At 32.3% G+C, this 23,774-nt stretch overlaps 2 protein-coding genes across 3 annotated transcripts; one reads left to right on the plus strand and one right to left on the minus strand.

The window, feature by feature from the left end:
- The first annotated feature begins 1,385 nt into the window (after positions 1-1,385).
- Positions 1,386-9,617, plus strand: LOC111409168 (TOM1-like protein 5). Of its 2 annotated transcripts, none has more exons than XM_023039145.1 (10): positions 1,386-1,665; positions 2,927-3,041; positions 3,487-3,565; positions 3,712-3,810; positions 3,890-4,003; positions 5,602-5,759; positions 5,917-5,992; positions 6,399-6,484; positions 8,106-8,300; positions 8,920-9,617. In XM_023039145.1, the coding sequence occupies exons 2-10, from the start codon at positions 2,932-2,934 to the stop codon at positions 9,311-9,313; spliced, it is 1,311 nt and encodes a 436-aa protein (XP_022894913.1). In that variant the 5' UTR covers positions 1,386-1,665; positions 2,927-2,931; the 3' UTR covers positions 9,314-9,617. The 2 variants fall into 2 exon arrangements, with proteins under 2 accessions (XP_022894913.1, XP_022894914.1); XM_023039146.1 differs by having other exon boundaries at positions 1,394-1,665; positions 2,930-3,041.
- Positions 9,618-9,836: 219 nt separating this feature from the next.
- On the minus strand, positions 9,837-12,407 carry LOC111409652 (serine/threonine-protein kinase SAPK7-like). The gene is made up of 9 exons (XM_023039677.1): positions 12,029-12,407; positions 11,870-11,944; positions 11,685-11,786; positions 11,531-11,584; positions 11,357-11,449; positions 11,164-11,256; positions 10,574-10,678; positions 10,373-10,471; positions 9,837-10,288 (listed from the first exon to the last, which is right to left on the minus strand). The coding sequence occupies exons 1-9, from the start codon at positions 12,146-12,148 to the stop codon at positions 9,968-9,970; spliced, it is 1,062 nt and encodes a 353-aa protein (XP_022895445.1). The 5' UTR covers positions 12,149-12,407; the 3' UTR covers positions 9,837-9,967.
- Positions 12,408-23,774: the final 11,367 nt, after the last annotated feature.

Below are 23,774 nucleotides of genomic sequence, written 5' to 3' on the forward strand. Positions count from 1 at the left end.
CTAATTGAGATCTAGTTGGATTTTGGGTGGCTAGCTCGATCTACTTTCAGGGGTTCTTCTAGAGCCCGTTTGTCGTTCATTATGGGAGAAGTTATAGAGTTTTGAACAGTAGTTTTTAGAGAATGTAAGACTATAATTTAAAGAAATTTTATTGATTTGTGAGTAAAATATTTTATTATGTAAATGTGTAATGAAGAATATTACTGTAACAAACAATTTATTTTGTTAAAGGATGACAAACATGGGCTTAATTGGGACTAGGTCTCTTGTGAATATAACTAATGAATTGATCAAGTACCATGACTCCGGTTAAGTTTACAAGACCTACTCTAAATGGTTACCTATCAATTATCGCTATAGAGGTCATTAAGAGTAGATGTTTGAAGAAGAGAAAAAGGATCGAGATGGAACGTCATGGATCGTTAAACCAAATCAAGGTCGGGTGGTCGAGTTGACCAAATAGTTGAGCTCAAACACGTGGCCTTGCCAAGCAGAGCATATGATTGAGCTTGGGCGGAGATGGTCGGATGAGGAGAAATAAGAAGTGGCGGCTCCCCCTTTGAAGGTCATCGATGAGTTGGCAGCTCCCCTTTGAAGGTCGTACCATGTAGGACGGTGCGAGATGAGCCGTGTCATTGTTGTGGGCCAGTGTGATGGTAAAGAGAGCCAATTTCTTAACGACCATTGTTCATCAATCAAGATTAGTTTAAAAATCATCAATCTTCACAAAATTTATAAAAAGAAAGAATCTGAGTGGCCCAAACAAGAAGCAAGCTCTACCTCGATACGAGAATCTATGCTAGCAAACAGCCAAACACTGTGTTACTTCTGCTGAACCGTCGGACCGCCCACCTCTTTTCCTAATGTTGTTAAACAGCAAAATCCTCGAGTACACTTTAGTCAAAAAGTACGCGCTTGCTTTAACCAGACACGTGGGAGACAATAATTTGTGCTGCTGCCTTTTAGTCTGTGCCCTCATGCATCCCTGAAGAATCACCCATGTGGGATTATCAGTAACCATTTATCTCTTGCCACGTACGCATTGAAAATCTCAACGTATATCACCGCCCAGTGATATTAACAAGTTCCTTAGTGCTACGTGCACTTCTTCGGATATAGGCGGTTGTGGGACTTCACAATTCAATTTACAAATTTAGCCCTTTATGTTTGAAAGCGTCAAAATTGAACTATAAATTGGCATTCCGAATTTGTCCTTGGGTAATTATAATTTTTAACTCCATTATATAAAAATAACAAACACCTTCGCACCAGCGCGTATGTATATGCATATGCATACATATACATACATACATACATACACATACATACATACATATATATACACACACACATACATACATACATACATACACGTATACCTATATATATAGAGAGAGAGGAGAGAGACAGGGAGAGAGTGAAAAATAATACACATAGATTGTCGATTGCACTTCAATGTATAATTCCTGGAAGAATGTAAACAAAGTAAATTGGTAAAGTAATTACAAGGGATTCTCAGTTTATTTGCTCTCTTTATCGTACATACCATATACAAATATACGTATGTATGTATTTATTTATACGTAGCACAGTTGTAATTACAACAAAATATACAAATATATATCGCCATTGAAGCAGCCGTTTTACTCTTTACTGACTCTCCAGGTACGGATTTTTCATCTTAGTTTGCTCGTCCTGTGATTTTTTTTAAAATTTAATTTAGGATAAATTAATTTTTTTACTATAATTTTTGTGACGAATAAAAGAATTCACATTTTTATTGAGATCAATTACAGTTTTATATCCTCTTTCTTGAATACTTGCTTGAGATCTGAAAACGAACAGACGAGTGCTTTAATTAATTAATTAATTAATTTTTTGGGTGAGTGAAGAGAAAGCGAAGTATAAAGGAGCTAAAACGAGTAATCCCCATTTCATTTCTGTAAATGATTTGAATATGAAAAAAGAAAAAAAAATGAGGGTAAAATAAAGTGAATTATGAATTATTAAATTCGTCAATTTTGTTGTTTTTGAGAACATGGAAAGTATAATGAGCTGTTAAATGATTTTTATACATAGTGTATAAGCCACTAATTTTAATCTTTGTGTATTTTGCTATAGATTGTTATCTTGATCATTTTTTCCCCTATTTTTTTATTGTCTTGTTCCCCTTGAATGTTAGTTATGGATATGATGAAATCTGATTTCAGTATGCCACGGTGTTTGATAATTGTGGAAGATTAGAATAAACAGTCGAAAAATGTGATCTTATCCATGTAAGATTGTTATTCTATTTCTAAAAAGCACATAGATGAAATATATAATCATATTAATTGTCAATAGTGTGTTTGTATACTAACGCTTTCCCTTTGTCTGCTTGCATTTTGTATGTTCTGGGAACAAATTTTGCTTAAAGTCATGCAGTTGATGACCAAAAATTGTCTCAATAAGAAGTAGTTTAGTATATCGCATGAATCTAAATTAATACTGTTAGCATATTGTTTGTTTGAAACTTAAAAAGTAAATGGAACATTGATGTCGACCAATCAATTTGTCGCAGTGATGTACCGCGTATTTAAAGGAGAAGAAACGTGTCATGTGCTAAATGCATTCTGTTCCAATGAATGTCTGATATCTTACTATAAGTCGTCGAGTCATTCCATCTCATTCAATCAAACAACACTAATGACCTCTTGGAGTTTAGTACCTTCTAGCTTTAGCTTTGCGGCCTTATGTTGTTAGTTTTGTACTTTTTGTCAAATGTCGGTGATGGTTCTAATGTGAGCATGTGAGACAAATCTTATTAGTTGATAACATCAAAATTCACTGCCTATATGACTAGGTATAGCTGTACAGGTTTTCAATCGAAACATGTTGATAAGTTACAATAATGTATTTACACTCGTTTAACTCGTTTTTCTTACAGCAGAGATGGTAAATATGGCATCTGAACTTGTTAATTCTGCAACAAATGATAAACTTACTGAAATGGATTGGATGAAAAACATTGAGATTTGTGAATTAGTTGCACGTGATCACAGGTAAGATTCAATCCTTACTTTTTACTGTGTTCAGATGCAGCCATTATTGATGTGTTGTGCTATATGACTGTTATTTTATACTTTCCACTGTTGATAGGGCTTCAATTCGGTTGTTTATTATTTTGTCAGAAGGTTTATATAAAATATTTGTCTTGTTTTATCCGGTTTACAAATTTTCATGTTGTTTTTAATTAGTGGTTGATAATTGTTTCTTCTACAGTCTAGATGTAGGAGGTAAATTTCAAATCTGAACTTTTTTCTTTTACTCTATTATTTATAACATTAGATAAGTTTCTTGGAAATTGGTAATATAGAGAGAATATTAGCTGTAGTTTTGAGCTGATTTTTTAAAACATGGCTGTTGTGTGTGATTTAACCTTTATTTTGCACCTTGATGTTATCATCACTATTATCTTACCAATTTTGGGGTGTTTTATTAATACAGACAAGCGAAAGATGTCATAAAAGCTATAAAAAAACGCTTGGGAAGCAAACACTCAAACACAAAACTATTTGCAGTAATGGTGAGTACTTCTGGGGCTCAAAATATTTTTGCCTTGATCAATCTACGTTCCTATTGTCGGCATTGCATGATATGTTTATATCCCTAGACTTGCTGGAAGAATCAATAACCCAGCTTGTTGTTCTTTCTGTTGCTCAAATCATACAGTTGCTGGAGATGTTGATGAATAATATTGGAGAACCCGTTCATAAGCAGGTTACAGAAACAGGAATTCTTCCCATACTTGTGAAAATAGTTAAGAAGAAGGTTGATGCTTCTCTATTTTTTATTCTCATTTATAAGCTGATTTGATTGAGGTGAGAAATAATTTGTCTCCTTTTTACAGTCAGACCTTCCTGTTCGGGAAAAGATTTTTCTTCTTTTAGATGCAGCTCAGACATCTGTAGGTGGAGCTTCTGGGAGGTTCCCTCAATATTATTCTGCATATTATGAATTGGTGGTAGGTAGTAAACACGTTGAATGTGTGATATATCAAGTTTTCACCAATCTAGAATAAAATTTCATATCAATAAAATACGAGTTGAGCATGTAACTGTAACACCTCTTCAACTCTAGTTCACTCTGAAATGAATATAGATCTTCAAGACTTTTTTTTTTCTTCTAATAATGCATTTAGCTTTTCACATTGCCATTGAAGACACAATTTAGGAACACTGATTACTTCTTTACTTGATTCAAGAATAGTTTTAGTGCAACAAAGTCAACATGAACAATACTTGATTAACATCTTAACCTCGAAGTTTTGATGGAATCTGTAATTGTGCAATGGTGTATTTCTATTGTTATCGTCGTATATCTTTGTATTCCATTACCCTCTGAAGCTTTATAATTTTTAACCATGGAGATGTTATGTTTTAATCCTTAGCTATCCTCATCATCTGTTCTTTGATGGTATTATTTGTACTGATTTATCATTCAATAAGAAGATGGAGAATCTTTACCATGTCTAGTTCATAAGAATATTGATCTTCTCAAAATTGTTAACACATGATAATTTTTTGGAAGTATTTTGATATTTGTTGAGTGTACCAGAAAAGAAAAGTGACAAGTATGTAAGTCAAGCACAAGTTATACCTCAGAATTTTTTTGTTTCAAAAGTGTAAACAGACATTATTTTGGAAAATTATTTTAATGTTAGTTGTTTATGTAATGCTTACCAATAAGAGAAGTGATTTTTATATTTCTTGGTTTCCTGCCTTCCACTAATTACCAGAAAACCTTATTTTAGAATATAAAATTTATAATAATATGTAAGATTACGGCCTTTGGATAGTTTCTACTTCTACTTATTGAATAAGCTCTTAATGAGGAAGCCACATTGGACAAAACTTTCTCTAAAAGCTCACCTAAAAAGACAGAGCACTAAAGAAAATTATCTTGTAAGACCAAAAGCAACCTCTTAATCTCAAAAGAAACTTTAACTTTTCAATTGCTGTGTCAAACAAGGCTTGCATCTCTAAATAGAAACAATAGCAAATGAATCTTATTTCCAATAAATTTGGGGTAGGCTATGTCAATCCTTTTTCGCCACATGGATTGATTATTGACAAATCTAGTAAAAGTAAATCTATAAATCCATTTCCAAATAAAATATAACAATTATTTTTGGATTTTCGGGTCTGGGGAAGATGAAAGCGAAAACTTTCAAATGAGGTAATAAAAGCAGCAAAGGCCATGTCGTACATCTTGTAAATTTACGGTGGTTGTATACTCTTATTAATGATGTATTATGCTTTTAACTGCATATAGAGTTTAAGAAGTTGATGGACCTCATTTAATTGAAGGATGGAATTTCCTGTAAGAAAAATATGCCTTGGAGATGTATACCAATCTTACATTCCATGCATGGAAGATATATATATATATATTTTAATTTTAATTTTAATTTTTTCAATTGTAATTAGGATTACTTAGTTTATTGTATAATATGTTTTTCTGTTGCCTCTGCTGGGGCATAACTGTGATGTTTTGCATATATTGTGGTGGAAATACTCTAAATGTTGCAGACTAGGTTAACCTTGGATACTATGTTCGCAGAGTGCAGGAGTACAATTTTCTCAGAGGCCTCGTGATATCCCAAAACCTCATGCTACATCAAACAACAATGAGAATAATTTACTTGATAAGGAATTTGCTAATACTCAATGTGAAAGAAGTGCACCACAGACCCAGCCTCAGAAGGTTTCTGAAGACAGGTATCATCGTTTCTTCATATATATGACTTGGTATCCATGTGTACCTTTTATTCATAGAAGAAAAAGAAGTTGATCGTTCTTAGTATCATTTTTTTTGACGCACTTGTGGTTACTACCCTAGTTTTCCTTCCCTTAAAATAAGTTTAATTTTACACAGTATTCTTGAGAAAGCTGGCAGTGCACTGGAGGTCTTGGAGGATGTGCTTAATGCTGTTGATGCTCAACATCCTGAGGTATTTACTGGTGTAGTATTCTCTATTCTTCTGCTGAGCATAATGAATTATAGACATGATAATGAAAGCAAACAGGAAGCAATCTTGAACAATATGGGAGAAAAGGCTAGATATTTGCAGATCCTGGATGAAATGCTGACCTAAGCCGACAAAGCTATACTTTGAGCTTGAATAGTAAAACCTAGGAAGAGGAAACCTAATTGCCCCATTCATTAATAATTTTCGTTGTCCATAATATTGTAATCCCCTTTAAGCCTTAAAACCATGAGAAAAAAAGGACCAACAACTTACTTTGTCTTAATTCAACAATTTTAAGATTAGTGCAATTGACAATTGACTTATCTACCATGTTGTGGAGCTTCTGATTTGTTTCCCTGGGGTTTTTCCAACTTTATTGTTCTTCTAGGGAGCGAAAGACGAGTTCACACTTGATCTTGTGGAACAATGTTCTTTCCAAAAGCAACGAATAATGCAACTTGCAATGACTTCTCGGTAAGACCTTATTTTTTACTTCATCAAATAATCTTACAATTGCTGCATCTGGTAATGGCTTACTTATGAGACAGGTAGTTTATATGCTTGTTGAACTCAGCTCATTTTAGTTACTTAAGCTTCTTATTAGCTTCCTAGTTATTGCATCGTCATGCACTGTATGTTTTTACTAGAATTGCATCATATGATATGAGAGCAGAATGGTATGCATAACATAAAAGTAGTGTAATAATTCAGTTGATCCTTACAACGAGCTAAGACTTGTTTCCAATAAATTTGATGTCAACTAAATGAATAGTTGAACAATTTACTGTCTGCAGGATTATTATACTTTAGTATTTGTTCTGTATAATTGTCATTTCTTATGTTTGGCAACTGAACTTGAATGTCTGCATGCATGTCATATGACATGTGATGGTCAAAAGCTGTATATTTGGAGGAATCATGACACATCCAATATTTCACCCAAAACTAAATTTCTTCCAATTTTTTTTTTTTTGCTTGATTGAATACACGGGGTTGTTGTGAAGTGCGTTGTATGAGCGAAGTGAATGACCAAAGTGATTAAATGTGAGAAAAAATGGCAGCGTGCTTGCAATTTTCTCAAGGGCAATGTTTTGGGTCAAATACTCAAAGTGGCTTTGTCAGGTTGTACCTTTTTGGACCAACCAGTGAATCTGCTAAGTATAATGTGGATTATGAATTCAGATTTCTGCCCCCTTTGATCAACTGGGGAATGCTTCTATCAGTTTGAGTCTGCATATCCCCAATTGCTGTCCACCAGCTGTTGCATAGCAATTTAAGCTGGTAATTGTCACACATTTGCTGGTCTAAATCCTTATTTACCGAGGCATGTATGCTTATAAAGAATGCCAAAAATGCATCATATGTTGCTTTTTATACTCTTTCCTTTCTTTTTTCATGAATAACTTATAGATGATTGACATCATAAGATTTCTACAGCAATGGCTCTACGTGTAGCAATCCACACCAATCATGTGAAGTGGAATTAAATATATTATGTTCAGAAGCGCTTCCACCTGACTGCTCGTTTTTAGGACTTACTGTTGATTCATCTGTCTATCATAAGCCATTTTTCTTTGTTTTCTGGATTTTGTGATTCTTGAATTAATAGCCATTCTCTCTATTTGCATTCACTGGCTAATTTTACATTTTGTGGGGAAAGATGACAATTTATTGTGGTAATGGCATTCTTCTCAAACCTGGAATGTTGGATACCTCAATATCATTTAGAGATAAATTTCCTCTTAACATTTTCATGGAATTTCTTTTGTAATAATGAAAGTCGAAAAAAACCAATATCGCTACTATGAATTTTCAATTTTGAGGTTGATCAATCATACATTTTTAGTATTAATATCTTTCTTCCCCCCTATAGCCTGTGAGGATTCATTTCATAACCGTCTGACGTCATGCGTTTCAGTGAGACTTGTGATGCATCACATGATATCTGGATGTACTTCTATGATATACTACATCAATAACTTTTCTTCCTTTTTTACTACCCCTGGGATGGACTTTAAGAAGTCCAAGTTTATTTTGGATTGTGATTAGTATATTCATAATATCGAAGTAACAACATTATATCTGAATCTTCTAGGGATGAAAAGATAGTCTCTAGTGCGATTGAGCTTAATGAGAAGCTTGAAAGAGTTTTGCATAGGCACGATGCACTTGTTTCTGGTAGGACAATGTCCATATCGAGTCATATTGAACATGAACGGACGATGTCCATATCAAGGCATATTGACCGAGAACAGGCAGAGGAAGAGGAGGCTGAACAACTTTTCCGAAGGTACGCGCTTATTAATGTTGATTATCTCGGTATAAAATTGAATTCAACGACACTGAAATATAGCACTTAGTCAAAAATTGGTGAAGTTTCAGTGTTGGTCCCCAAACTATTGCCCCCTTTGCCAGTTGCGCAACATTCGAAAAGATCAAGTTGATTCCCAACTTTTTACTATAGTTTCACAATCAGGCTCCACTAATGGAAAATATACAAATTTTTGTTAAATGGTCAAGTGACCATCATGGAAGCATGTCTTCCTAATTTCTGCGGACAGTCCAAGTTAAGAAGCTAAATCAAGCTTCATAAAGTTGGACATGGGAGACCATGGTCATGATTTTTAAAGAAATTTGGGTGTTTCCCATGTACAACTATAATGAAAAGGACCACCTTGTGAATGGAGCAATGGATTGAGAAGCGATAGTCCAGTTATCCACGGAATTACTGTAGTAAAAATAAGCTAGTTTCCTTGCAGGTAGGTGGATAGAGATTCTGCTTTTCTTGTCTCTGTTCCAATGTTGCTGGAGCTTGTTAATATTATTATTAATTTATTATAATATTTTTTTTGCTGTAAATTTGGTTTTCATCATCTAACTATAATGGTCACTTAACTGTCATTGGACAGGATAAGAAAAGGGAAAGCTTGTCTACGACCAGAAGATGAAGGCTGCCAACTAGAGCGGCCATTGGGTTTGCTGGGATGTCCTGTTCCTGCGGAGATGCTTCATCGCCCACTCATTCGACCACTAACTGTGGAGCCAAAGCAACAACCCGTTTGGCCACTAATTATGGAGCCAAAGCATGTGCGGCCACCAACTATGGAGCTTGATCAAGAAGCTACTGTAGGTCGACCAGCAGTTGTGATTCCACCACCACCTGCTAAACATGTTGAGAGAGAGAGATTTTTTAAGGAGAAAAAGTCGGATGTTTCTTCGCTTGATGGGCATATGAGGAGTCTCTCGCTACACATCCGAAATGCCAGCAGCTCTCTCAGTGGAAGTATGGATTATAGTGACTGAGCGAAGTAAGTTTTTTGCGAGAAAAATGCTTTTATAAGGTTGAAGGCCATCGAATTTTAAATACATGGAGGTTCAAGGTTTTTGAAGTTGCAATTCCTTAGATTGCTGATATGATGAGGATTTGATAGCTCAGTGCTGAGATGATAGGTGTGATTTAAAAGGTACATAGTGTTTTTATCAAGACCGTGAATGCTGAATTTGTATTTTAAGTTGCATGAATTTTCATTTCAAACTTTATTGTTATACTAAATTACTGGATCCATGTTTTATCCTTTTAATAAAGTTGTTCTTGTCTCCGCCCATAGATGTAGGCCAAGTGCAGGTCGTGTTCGTTTTCTCTTTTCATGTTTGCTTAAAATCTCAATATTTGGGCTTCTGCATGGTGCAACACCTCTTATGATCCTCACGGTGTACTTTGTTTCTTGTTTACTTATCTATTTGATCTGATTATTTGACTTTTCCTTTCCTCATCTTTCGACTTGTTTTCTAAGGTTTTAAAAATATAAAGTATTGGCAGAATTATCAATAAGAATAAGTACTCTTGACATAATGAAAAAGTTCAAATAAGTAAATCCTAGTGCATGTTCAACAATATCCGTGCTTATATGTCGTACAATTCAATCAGAACTTCGAACTCAATGTTGTGATCACTGCTTAGATTGAATTGACATAAAATTCTCCACTTGCATGTACTGCCTTAACTTGCCTATCGTACTCATCTTCTTCTTCTTCCACCTCTTCTAATTCTCCTTCATACTCTTCTTCTTCGACTCCCCACCCGAATCCGGCAATCGGCCTTGATGCTGGAGGAGGGTTTCTAGCCTCTTCAACAATTTTCATTATCTCTTCAATGCTTTGAAGGGAAAAACTTGGATCATCTCTCTTATAGTAGACAGCCTGAGCTGATTCAGTGAGTTCCCTTGGCAAGTTCTTCAAGAACCATGGGTGGTTCTTAATGTCTTTTATTGTCAGCCTCTGCAAGTGGTCATTTCTAGAATTGGCGTGTTTGTACTATACATTATTAGACAGTAAACGATATTAAAGGGAAAAAAGAAATACCCTCGAAGAATTTGCAACAAAAATACGAGAAAGTAGGTGTCTACAATCTTGAGAAATATAAACATAATCTGGGATTTTGTATTGAACAGCCATTATTCTCTGCAGAATGAGAAGAAATTGAGTGAGGAAAAAACTTGATAATTTATTATTATGAGATATACAAGATATTGAATATAATTGGATTATGATAGGCACACTCACTGAAATAGTTTTTCTAAAATTCTTGGGATCTTTTGAATCTTCAAAGGGGTAACTTCCCACCAACATGACATAGAGTGTCACTGCACATGACCATACATCTGCCAACTATGTCATTGAATATAATAATTTGTGTCAGTCACTCAATGTTCTTGTCAAAAACTTAAAATGCAGTCAATTATCTTACGACCAAGTTTCACATCAGTTATCAAATTTTATTTTGTTATAAAGTGGCTGCTGAAATTTACTTGAGTAAAGCCAAATGATCTGCGAGAATGACCGCATCGATGATCACCCACTCATATGGATGCGTGGTTTCCGTGTAAATAAAATAATGTCTGACCACCCATGTGTGTATATGCGGTCATTCCCGATGTCAAATCCGATATTCGTGTAGCATGGTTGAATTTACTTTCTTTTTGTCATATCAAGATGTCATTTTCCACAATAGATATGTTTAACAAAGTCACCAAATTGAAACAAAAAGGGAAACCTTGAAATCACTAATACGAAACTTGGATTTGTAAGTTTTAACGACCCTGTAATTGTCACCAGAATTGTTGAAAAGGTTAAGGGATAGAGGAAAGAATTACTTTGCCATCATATTCTCGGCGGGAGAGAACTTCTGGTGCTATGTAAGCTGGAGTTCCAACTGTGGATTTTGGTCTTGAATGCAGCACTGATGACTGTTTCAACACAATACAATACCATCTTAATTAATTACTTATAATTCATTAATCAACTTATATTATGTATATAATTCATTGGAAGTATAGATTTGGTTACCTTGGAATAACCAAAATCACAGATTTTGAGGCGGGGAGCTGGACTTCCATCTAACAGTGTGTTCTCCAATTTCAAATCTCTATGACATATTTGCTGCCATTTCAAACAATAACTATGTTCATTCATTCTGTCTAGAAGCTCAAAACGAGTTATTGGAAAAGAGAAATGGCATACCATGGAGTGGCAATAACAGACTCCAGATATCAACTGTTGAAAGAAGTACCTAGCCTGAAATAATAAATGGAAATGCAAGGAAATTAATATATAATTCTTCATAGAAAAACTTCAAATTTTAGACAGAAAATTAATTATTTTTGGATCAACTGACCTCATCTTCACTAAATCTACCCGCAGTGCAAATTCGATCGAAAAGCTCACCACCAGATGCATACTCCATAACAATCCCCAAATGTGTTGGCGTCAAAACGACCTGCAATTTTTTTTTATTTTTATTGTTAGGCATAACAAAATATTGTACATCCATAAAAATGGTTGAAACTCCAATTAATTGACCTCTTTGAAACGAATTATATTGGGATGTCTAAGTGATCTGTGGTTAATAATTTCCCTGGCCACATTTTCATCAATCTGGCAACCAAATAATACCATATATCAGATCGTTGAGTAAGAAATTGAAAAGATACAACAAAATATTAAGTCTTATTCTCGCACCTTGTGTCCACGCTCGATGTATTTCATGGCGACAAGCTCCTTGGTTTCTTTGTGTCTCATAAGCCTGGCTACGCCAAAATTTCCAGCTCCCAACTCTTTCACAACCTCGTACTTGTCCATTTTTGGATATTTTGAGAATCTGAGGAATCAAATAAGGAAGAAAACGGCCTACACACCTATATATTCTTAAATATATAGATATATGTATAAATGCATGCATGCACCAACTGATCAAGTATTTGACGTATTTATAGTTAACTCAGACCATAAAATCTCGGCCCATCACTCCATTGATGAACACTCATCCACATATATGAATATTATCATATTACTCTCCCTCTCCCTCTCCCTCTCCCTCTCTCTCTCTCTCTCTCTCTCTCTCTCTGTGTGACATACAAAAAAGAGATAGTGGTTTCATTAAAAAATTTCTCAAGAAGTGTGAATAATGGAGAGCACGTGGTGAAGTACACTGGAGAAATGGACGTCGGCATGGGATTCCATGTGGTTGAGTTAGAATTTCTAAATAAATTAATGAATTTATCATTTGGATTTCTCTTTTTTCGTTCCTATAAGTTTTGTTTATTGCCAGTCATATGCTGTTACCAGTGAGTGGGTTGGATCTCCAAAAACGCCGCCATGCCAGGAGAGAGAGGCCTCCGAGTTTTGACCTTTTGTTATCGCTTATTCGAAGGCATAGATTCACAAGTTAGTTTCCTATTTTAAGCATATTTCATTAGAAATATTGGTTATTAAGCATACAACTTTATAATTTGAAAATGTATTGAGTAATTCCTACATGTAGTGTACACTCAACAATACCAGAAATTGTGGCTTTAGGGATGAAATTCATCATTATTAACAATGGATTAACGATGCATTTTTGACGAAATATTTCATCAATTATTTAAAACCAAAATGAGAAGGCATACAGACTGAACTAGCGACAACTTCTTGCTGTTTTACATATTCCCAGGTAATCCGTAGGTAATTTTTAAAATAAAAAATAAATAGATAATAGATGTTATTTAGATGGTATTACCATAGTAAGTTTCAAATAAAAAATAAAACTGTATAAAAAATCACCGACGGATATTTCATTAGGTGATAAGCTGGTAATATTTGACTTGCACCAATATAAAAAAAAAAAAAGGTTGTTGCTAATATCTCTCATAAAAATTTGTTGGTATTTCCAACTGTACGTAGAGTTATCGATGAAATATCGACCTTTAGCGAGAAAAATATCTACGGCTATAAAACCTCAGTTTCTAGTAGTGAATTTCGTAGCCCACCATTTTTATCTTTTGATGAATTATTAATGATCTTAACATCATAATTTTCCCAATTTGATTACATTCATTCACACACCATGTAATCCATTTGTTGGCATGTACAAAAGAGAAATAAAATTTATATTCTTCTAATTCAAGTTTTTAGATGAGTCGAGATGCTTCAACATGATAAATATTTGAGTCCAAACCTCAATGTCATCCATTAGTAAACAACTTTTGTGGATCAATCATTTAAATCAAAATATGATACACCACGACAATGAGGTATCCAAAGAAACTTGACATTAATAACGCATAATGAGAATCATAGTGTCGTTGGTTTGGATGGATATACAAGTGAAATTGATGAGGATACATGCACAGAAGTATATGCAAGAAATAAAAACTTTTACAGCTCTATAAATGGACAAACTTTCATGAAAATAATTGACTGTTAGATGCAATGGTCCTACCGTACCATGCATACGTCCTTTTCTACATCTCGAATAATATAAAAAAAGGTTAAACCCCAATTTTGAAGGCCCCCACCGTCTCACCCTTGGAGCATCGTGAGGGAGGTAAATCGTAGGATATGTCCCATCAGGTTAGGGAACAAGCGCTTGCCCGTAAACTAATGCTCACAAAGAGTCCAATTCCATATCTCAAGAGTCGAATCCTCACACTGCGACTGTCAACAAAGCTAAGACTATCCCACTCCTATCCTTTGCACCACTGGGTTATGTCCCGGGGGGCTACATCTCGAATATTATGTATGGACATGCGGATGCAAAGGAAAGAAAATATGCAAATTAGGTAAAGAATTTTGGATCGGCCTTTTCTTAGGTTTTAAACAAGTGTAAAGACTAAAGAATGGACAAGATGATTTTCCCACATTCTTCTCCCATGCATATTCAGTTTATATAAATGGATTTTCTCACATGCATTATTGTTATTGCAATGATCATCGAAGCGTTATTTCTTAGTTACAATTAATCCTTCTTTAACAGAGAAGAATCTGTTTTACAATATTTGCCCGAGTACAAGTCCAATATTGGCCTATGCATTTCTCATTTTAATAATATAATTTTTTTTTCTTGTGTTTGTACATTATAATGATTAACAAATTATGTTTTATTTTGCACCTATGTGAATCCAGAGTTTATTTTTCATTATATTCTTTAAAATAAATTAATATTTTAAATAATTATTTTCCTTTTTTTATAGGTCAACATGAAAAATTGATTGAAGGGTTTTTACCCATCCCTTACGTGATTGATTTATTTAGTGCACTTCTTTGGATATATAATATATTATGCATTTTTCAAGCCAAACACCACTATTCTTATTACAATAAACTCAGTCGGATGTCTCATTCAAACTATATGTATTTGTTTGTACCTCTTTTATGTATGAAAGATGTTAGGTATTGTACTAATTAAAAGTTAATATCAATTTATGATTTTCTTTAGGGATATGCTTAAGACATCTTTAAATTGTAACAGAAGCAAGCTATGGCTATGTTCTACTAAATATCATTGGATTCAATCTGATTGTTCTACCGACTCAATTTCTAGTGGAAAGCTAACATCATGGCGAAATTGTTGAATGATAGGCCTTGTCTTTTCTCAATTAGTATAAGTTGGACCTTGTGCGTTGTGGTAATTTTATTGTATTTTTCTATATTAATGTAATAATTAATTAACGGTATTATATTAACGTCGACATGTCTGACACAAAGAGAGAAATGATTCGAACCATCGAAACATGCCATTCCTTCCCATTATTTTCCTCACTTTAAGTGTTGTGTGGTTTTTATGGTGTATTGAAAAATGACGACAACACTGTAGTAAGTATATATATTATATATAATTTACAATTCTAACCTTTGAATATATTCTTTTGGTGAATAGATTCAGATGTGCTCAGGTTTGGCTTTGTATACTTCAAATGATGCTCTATTTCGTATACAATACTGAAAAGGAAAAAGTTGACGAAGAAAAAAAAAAATCATTGCATAGGAAGATGAAAATTGAGATAATTAGATGGTCTTAATACAATTTAGTGAAATGAAATTGGATCCACCACTTAATCAAGATGTTCTTGAACACATCTTCACTATATCAGGAAATCGACATGGTTTCAAGGTTATAATATTTCTAATCAAGAATGTACTTGCTTGTAATTAGAAATATTTTTTGAGTGTTTATTGGGACAATTTTGTGTGCTATTTATTGGGATAGTATGTAAGTTGCTGTCGGTATATTTCTGTCGATAACTTTTGAAATAAAAAATAAATATTATATAATATTTACAATGGTATTATCGCAAGTGAATTTCAAATAAAAATAAAAATTGTATAAGAAATCACCGACGGATATTTTATTAGATGATTCATTGGTAGTGTTTTACGTGTCACAGATATGAAAAATAGATTGTTGCTGATAGATCCATAGAAATCCATCGATATTTTGATGGACATTATAGGAAGTCAAAGAATTGTCGATCATCGCCGACGGTTATGTTGCATTGAGAAATTATTGATACATATTGAAAAGGAAAAATAATGTCGATAAGTAAGGTTATCGACGAAATATTGGTATTTAGCGATAGAAATATCCATCGTTGATGCTGCTATTTTAGTAATTTTTCGTAGCCCATAATACTTTTTTCTTCATATTCTTTTAAAAATAAATTAATATGGCAAATAATTTTTTCTTTTGCAAATCAATATTTTATCAAATTTGCTGAAAAAATCTACTGAAGACTTCAGATCATTGATTACGTGATTGGTTTATTCAGTTCACTTTGGACAAATTATGCATTTTCAAGGCGAACACCATTCTTTGTATTACAATAAACTCAGTTGCATGTCTAATAAGTATGTCGGTAATTAGGGTTATCGAGGAAATATTGGTCTTTAGCGACGAAAATATCCATCACTAATGCCGCTATTTCCAGTAATGTCTCATAGCCCATAATAATTTTTTTTTCACATTATTTTAAAAATAAATTAATAAGGCAAATAAAATTTTCTTTTGCATATCAACATTTTATCAAATTTGCTGGATAAATCGACTGAAGATTTCAAATCATTCCTTGCGTGATTCAGTTCACATTAGATATATTATGCATTTTCAAGACAAACACCACTCTTCTTATTATAATAAGCTCAGTTGCATCTCTAATTCCAACTATATATAATTATTTGTACCTCTTTTTACGAGACGAAAGATGCTAGAGTATTGTACTACTTACAATAAACTCAATCGGATGTCTAATACAATATTTGTTTGCCTTGTCTTTTCTCTATTAGTATTCGTTGCACCTTTGTACATTTTGGTAATTTAAGTATATTTCTTTATGTTGTGATAATTAATTAATGGTATTACTTTTAATGTTGATGTGTTTGACTAATAGAGAAAAGTTATTCGAAAAAAAAAGTGTTGAATACATATCATCCCTTCTATCACTTTTACTCACTTTGAGTGCAGTTGTGTGGTTCTTCTACAACGTATTTAAAAAAACCTACTAATTGCTGTGAGTATATATAATATATTATTTAAAAATCGAATTGATATTGAATATGTTCTTTATAGATTTCGAATGTGCTCGAGTTCAACATTGATATGCTTCAAATGATGCTCTGTTTGGTATACAAGAATGCAAAGGGAAAAGTCAATGAGGAAAAAAAATTCATTGCATTGAAAGATGACTACGTTAATTGAAATATAATAATGACTGCTAATTCACATATTTGAGTTGTCTCGGACCCCTTAAATCCATCCCTAATTCTAGATGTTCTTGCACATATCTTCACTATATAGGAAATTAACAGGTTTTTGATATAATAACATTTCTAATAAAGAATGTATTTGGTCATTATTAAGCGTGTCTCAAAGAGTGTTTATTCAGACAATTTGTGTGCTATTTACTTGGAAAATTTTTGAGCTACCATCGCTATGTTTGTATAGGTAATTCATAGGAAAATTTTTGGAAAAATTAAAATAAATAATACCTAATATTTATGGGTAGAATTCCCGTAATTGAATTTCAAATAAGAAAAAATTTATATAAAAAACCAATTCACAGATATTTTAGTAGGTGATTTGTAGGTAATGTTTGATTTGTCCCATTATAAAAAATAAATTATTGTTGATAGCTATCACAGAAATCCATCGATAAATATGTACATGAAGTTCAATCTATTGGTAATCACTGACAATTATATTATCGACGGGAAATCACCAACAAGACTTCACCATCGGTACGTACCGTGAAGAGAAAAATCTGTCAATAAGTCGAGTTACCGATGGAATTTGACCTTTAGCGACGAAAATATCAATCATTGAAGTAGCAGTTCCTAGCAGTATTTCATACTCGCCAATTTTTTCATCATATTCTTTTGAAAATAAATTAATATGACAAATAATTATTTTTTCGAAGGCTAAGATTTTACTAAATTTACGTGAAAAAAATCAACCGAAGGATCACAATTTGTTCATTATGTGTTTGGTTAATTTAGTGTACTTCTTTGAATATATTATACATTTAACAAGCCAGACACTACTCTTCTTTTTACAATAAGTTCGATTGGATGTTTTGTTCAAACTACATAGATTTGTTTTTACATTTTTTATGCGATGAAAAATGGTAGGTTATTGTATTAATCAAAAGTTAATGTCAACTTATAAATTTATTAATTATATAATTAACATATATTTTAATTGTAACATATGCAAACCATGGCTATGGTTGTTATGCTAAATATCTTTGGCCTCAATCTAATCGTTCTACTGATTCAATTTCTAGTGGAAGGCTGAAAATATGTTGTAATTGTTGTATGAATTTGCTTTATCTTTTATATATTAGTATTTGTTGCACTTTTGTGTATTCTGATAATTTAATATATTTTCTCTATGTTGTGATAATTAATTAATGTTATTATAATAATGTCGATATGTTTGACATGCACGAAAATGTTATTTGAACAAAAAGTATTGTTATTTGAATACTTTTTGTGAATAGATTCTGAATGTGCCCTGGTTTTGCTTTGGTATACTTCAAATTATGCTCTATTTCGTATAGAAGAATGTAAAGGAAAAAATCGATGTGGAAAAGAACGATGTCATTGCATTGGTTGATGACAATTGAGATAATTAGATTAGATTAATACATTTCATTGAAATGTAACAATGTCACCTAATTCACATGTTTGAGCTCCTTTATGTCTCTTTGGATTTGTCATTGATTCTAGATGTTCTTGCACATAGCTTCACTATATCAAGAAATCAACATGTTTTCAATATGATAATATTTCTAATCAAGAACGTATTTGGTTGTGATTAAAAATATCTTTGTGAATGTTTATTTGGACAATTGTGTGCGCTATATATTGGGATATTTTGTAAGTTGTTGTCTATATATATATAAGAAACCATCTATGGATATTTTAGTAGATGATTCATCAGTAATGTTTTACTTGTCACAAGTATAAAAATTAATTGTTACTGATAGCTACACTAGAAATCATCGATATATTTTTCGGACATGTATGTAAACGTAATTTCGTTAGTTATCATTGACTGTTATATTCCCGATGAGAATTATTCCTGGTACTGTGAAGGAAAATTTATGTTGGTAAGTATCGCTATCGACGAAATATTGGCCTTTAGCGATAGATATATCCATTGCTGAAGCTGCTATATCTTGTAATGTTTCGTTGCCCATAATTATTTTCCTTCGCAGACCAACATTTAGTCGAATTTACAAGAAAAATCTACTAAAGGACTTCAGACCATTCCGTACATGAATGGTTTATTCAGTGCGCTTACGGTATATTATGCATTTTCAAGACATAAACCACCCTTCATACTTGTTTGTACCACTTTTTACTAGATGAAAGATTCTAGGGTATTGTACTACTTACAATTAACTTAGTTGGATGTCTAGTTCAAAATTTGTTTGCCTTGTCTTTTCTCTATTAATATTTGTTGCACCTTTGTGCATCTTGGTAATTTAAGTATATTTCTCTATGTTTTGATTAAAAAAAATAGTGTTGAATACATATCATTCCTTCTATTACGTTTACTCACTTTAAGTGTTGTTATGTGGTTCTTCTACAACGTATTGAAAAAAGACTATTAAATTGCAATGAGTATATATATTATTTGCAATATGAATTCATGTTGAATATGTTCTTTATAAATTTCAAATGTGCTCGAGTTCAGCTTCTGTATGCATCAAATGATGCTCCGTTTCATGTGCAAGAATGCAAAGGAGGAAGTTGACGAGGAAAAGAACGAAATCATTGCATTGAAAGATGACAATTGAAATGATTAGATTGAATTAACACATTTCAGTGGAATGTAACAATGATTACTAATTCACATATTTGAACTGCCACGAACCCCTTGGATTTGTCCCTAATTCTAGATGTTATTGCACATATCTTCACTACATAGGAAAATTAACAGGGTTTCAATATAATAATATTTCTGATAAAAAAATATGTTTGGTTGTTATTAAAAATATCTTTTGCAATTTTATTCAGACAATTTGTGTGCTATTTACTTGGACAATTTGTGAGCTGCCATTGCTACGTTTCTATAGGTGATTATAGATAATTTTTGAAAAAAAAAAAAAAACTAACATTTATGGGTGGTATTTCCATAATTGAATTTCAAATAAGAAAACAAAATTTATATAAAAAAGCATCGACGGATATTTTAGCAGGTGATTCATTTATAATGTTTGACCTGTCCCGTTTTAAAAAATAAATTGTTCTTAATAACTACTGTAGAGATCCGTCGACGAACATTTATATGAAGTTAAATCCGTTGGAAATCACTGAAAGTTATATTATCAATGAAAAATTATCAACTAGACTTTCAAGATCGGTATCTACCATCAAGAAAAAATTCTATCGATAACTAATGTTATCAATGGAATATTGATCTTTTGCAACAGAAATATCCATCACTGAAGCCGCAGTTTCTAGTAGTCTTTCGTAGCCACCGATTTTTTATCATTCTTTTGAAAATAAATTAATATGACATTATTATTATTATTATTTTCAAGCAATCAATTTATTCAATTTGCATGAAAAAAATTGACTGAAAGATCTCAATCCATTTCTTATGTGGTTGGTTAATTTAGTGCACTTCTTTGGATATATTTTGCAATTCTCAAGCCAGATACTACTCTTCTTCCTACATGTATAAAAGAGCGGAGCACTAGCGGGATAGATGTCAATCATATATTTCGTCTTGTATTTTTTTTTTTTTATTGTTTTCGGTTGAAAACCATACCCTTATCCATGATTTTCGGCTAAACCATTCCCCTGCTCTTCTTCTGCTCTGATTGTGTAAGAAGACTAAACAATTTATCTGCTCTTCTCTAATTGATTGTGTAAGAATACATAATTTCTCGCCTTGTGTCCCCTGATCCTCATTCATTATCATTATCAAACTACAATTTCTGTGGGTGATTTAGAATGTTTTTGCCCAATAACTCAAATTTTGTCGGCACAATCACTGGAAATTGTAGAAAATTTCAATTTTTTTCCTTCATGTATGTATTTGAGTTGAAGACTTAGAATTTGAACGTGTTTTTAGTTCCTTTTTGCAGAATTTGACGTGCATATTTCTTTCGAAATTGTAGTTTGAATTGGATTTTAATCTTTTGCTACCTGATTGATTATCTGCAAAGGTGAGTTTATTATTTCAATTTTTTTAGGTTCTCTGCCAATGAACTTATAGATTTAAATTTACTGTTTTTTTACCGAGTAAAAGTATTCTTGGTTCATTTTGCAGATGGTGGGAGATTTCTTGCTTAAGTCAAGAAGTAAAAGCTATGCTGACATGGAGTATTCCATCATTTGGGGTATGGAATCTACGCATTTGAGTTTATGTTTCACTTTTCTGAAGCTACTAAGCAATTTATATGGGCAATATTATCGAGTAATTTATCTTAAATTTATTAGATTTATGAGGTGCTTAATTGATTTCTGCTAAAAATTTATTAGTTTATTAGTACTGCTTATTTTCAGTTGTATAGACTCGATTGGTTGGTTTATGGAATTTCTTTTTATTTTGTGAATTGATGGAATTTTTGAAAATTTAATTTAGTTGGATTTGAATACTGCAAGAATTCAGGTAGAGGGTAGAAAAGAGAAGAAAGAAAAAATAATTCCCAAAAGCTCCATGCGCGCAAGGAAAGATTTTTTTTTTTTTAATAAACGGAAAATTGAGTTTCATTCCCCTCAAAACATCATCTTCATTTCTCAATCCCTTAAACATTACCCCCTCAAATCTGAGTTTCATTCCCCTCAAAACATCATCTTCATTTTTTTTTTTTGAGTTGGGAGTGTTTACCCTTATAATTTTCCTTTTCAATTCAATTTGAGTTCTTTTGAGTTTTACTTTACTTTTTTATGTCCTGTGCGATATTAAATTTCAATTCTGTGATTGGTCTCAAATTGATTGATTAAGTGATAATTATTGCATTGTTCGAAGTTATTACTTATCTTAGTGTATATTTATTTCTCCATTTTCTTTCTCTCTTTTTATCTAAAGAGTTCGTTTCTCCAATTCAGGCAAAATTGTAAGACCTGTGATCAATCTCCTCCTTATACAACCTAAGACGAGCAATTGGATCTTTCCGTAAGTATGTTTTTTTGATGTTTTGTTCTTTTGAATTAATCTTCATTTTTCTTAAGTTTTATACGGGCATGGTGGATTTTGTGCATTTTTGTAAGTAGATGAGATGGATAGATAGTGTTAATTAAGGAAGAAAATGAGTTTATAATGTTGTTTTGATGTGAATAAAAACATTTCTTTTAATAAAGGCAAAAAAAAAAAAATAATAATAAAAACATTTCTTTAAACCAAAAAATAAAAAAATTGGAGCTAAAGCTTCGTCTAAGCACCATGAACTCCGTTTGTGCACGGAATCCTTGGAAAGCTCCATGAACTAAGCTCCGTGCGTGCTCCAAATATTTTTTTTTTGGGTTTAAAGAAATGTTATTATTATTATTTTTGCCTTTGTTAAAAGAAATATTTTTGTTCACGTCAAAACAACATTTTAAACTCATTTTCTTCCTTAATTAATACTATCTATCTATCTATCTAATCTAGTTATAAAAAAATTAGCTCCATGCTTAGCTTCATGCATGCATGGAGGTTCAGAACTTTTGTTCCTTGCATGCACGGAGCAACAAAAAAAATTATTTATTTATTTTTTATATGCTCCATCAAATAGAATTTTTTATTTTTTATTTTTCACGCAACCATTCTTACAGTAAGAAAAATCTATTTCCATCATATTTTTCCATTTTCCTCTTCAAATCAGATTCTTTTAACACACAACATTTTTTTTTTTTTTTTTTTACGATTTCATTTGGTTAAATAAAAACTATCTTTTGTAGGATTTAGTTGCTTAATTTGATGGGATGCCTGGATGATTTAATAGTTTTTCTATGGTTTCATGTCCTGCAAATTTGCCTTTTTTAATTCTCTTAACATATTTTTCTCGTGGATATAATAGACTAACGATGGGTGGGTTATATCATATTATTAATCGGTTAGACAAATTAACTCTTTATTAAAGATTTATTGAATTTAAGGGAGAATATAATTTAACATGGACACAGAGGGAAAAGCGAGATAGGTTGAGGGTGAATGCTCATATTTTGTGAATATGGTTATAACGTTGATACAGTTAATATTGATGGTCAAAACTCATTTTGTGAATATACTTTTGATTGTCTATATTACATTTAATTTTATTAGCTTTTGTGTAGGGAATTATAGCAGCTTGAATGATTATTATATTTATCAATTCAAGATTTTAGTTTTGCGAAACAAGTAATTATTTTTCGGCATTCATAACAACCGAGATTGACTCTTTGTTCCCATTTTATCACAAGAATATCTATTTCAAATTTTACATTACTGACTCTGATATAGAGCATAATTTGTTGTTCTATAAATCCTAATTTTAAATTATTTTTTGTCAAGATGGTTTTCAAAGTTAATTAATTATTACAGAGGGAAAAGTGAAGTAAATAAAATGTCTTTTTGCACCATACTCAAATTCTTTGTAAGAGGTGAAAAGATTGAAAACTGAGCTATTGCCTCTCAAATAGTTTCTTGAGTTCAAAATTTCTTGAGCTATTGGAAAGTTTCTGAGTTCGAAATTTATTCTCTCAAATAGTTTCTTTAGTACAAAATTTCTTAGCAGTTTCTCAAATAGTTAGAAAGCACTTTTAGGTCTCTAAGTTAGCTTCATTTTTCTAGAGTCTTATGGAATGTGATGTTCCTTTAGAAGTATTTATAAAATAATTACTAATTTCTAATTTTCCATAAGTGAGAAAGAGAGAAAATTGCTTGTTACAGTCTATATTTTCTGGAGTTCATATTTCTAATTTAAGGAGTTCATATTAATGAAGTTGTTGCAGAGAAAATTTATCATAGGCTCAG

Source organism: Olea europaea, chromosome 14 (assembly GCF_002742605.1).
Source record: "Olea europaea var. sylvestris chromosome 14, O_europaea_v1, whole genome shotgun sequence".
NCBI classification, from domain to species: Eukaryota; Viridiplantae; Streptophyta; class Magnoliopsida; order Lamiales; family Oleaceae; genus Olea; species Olea europaea.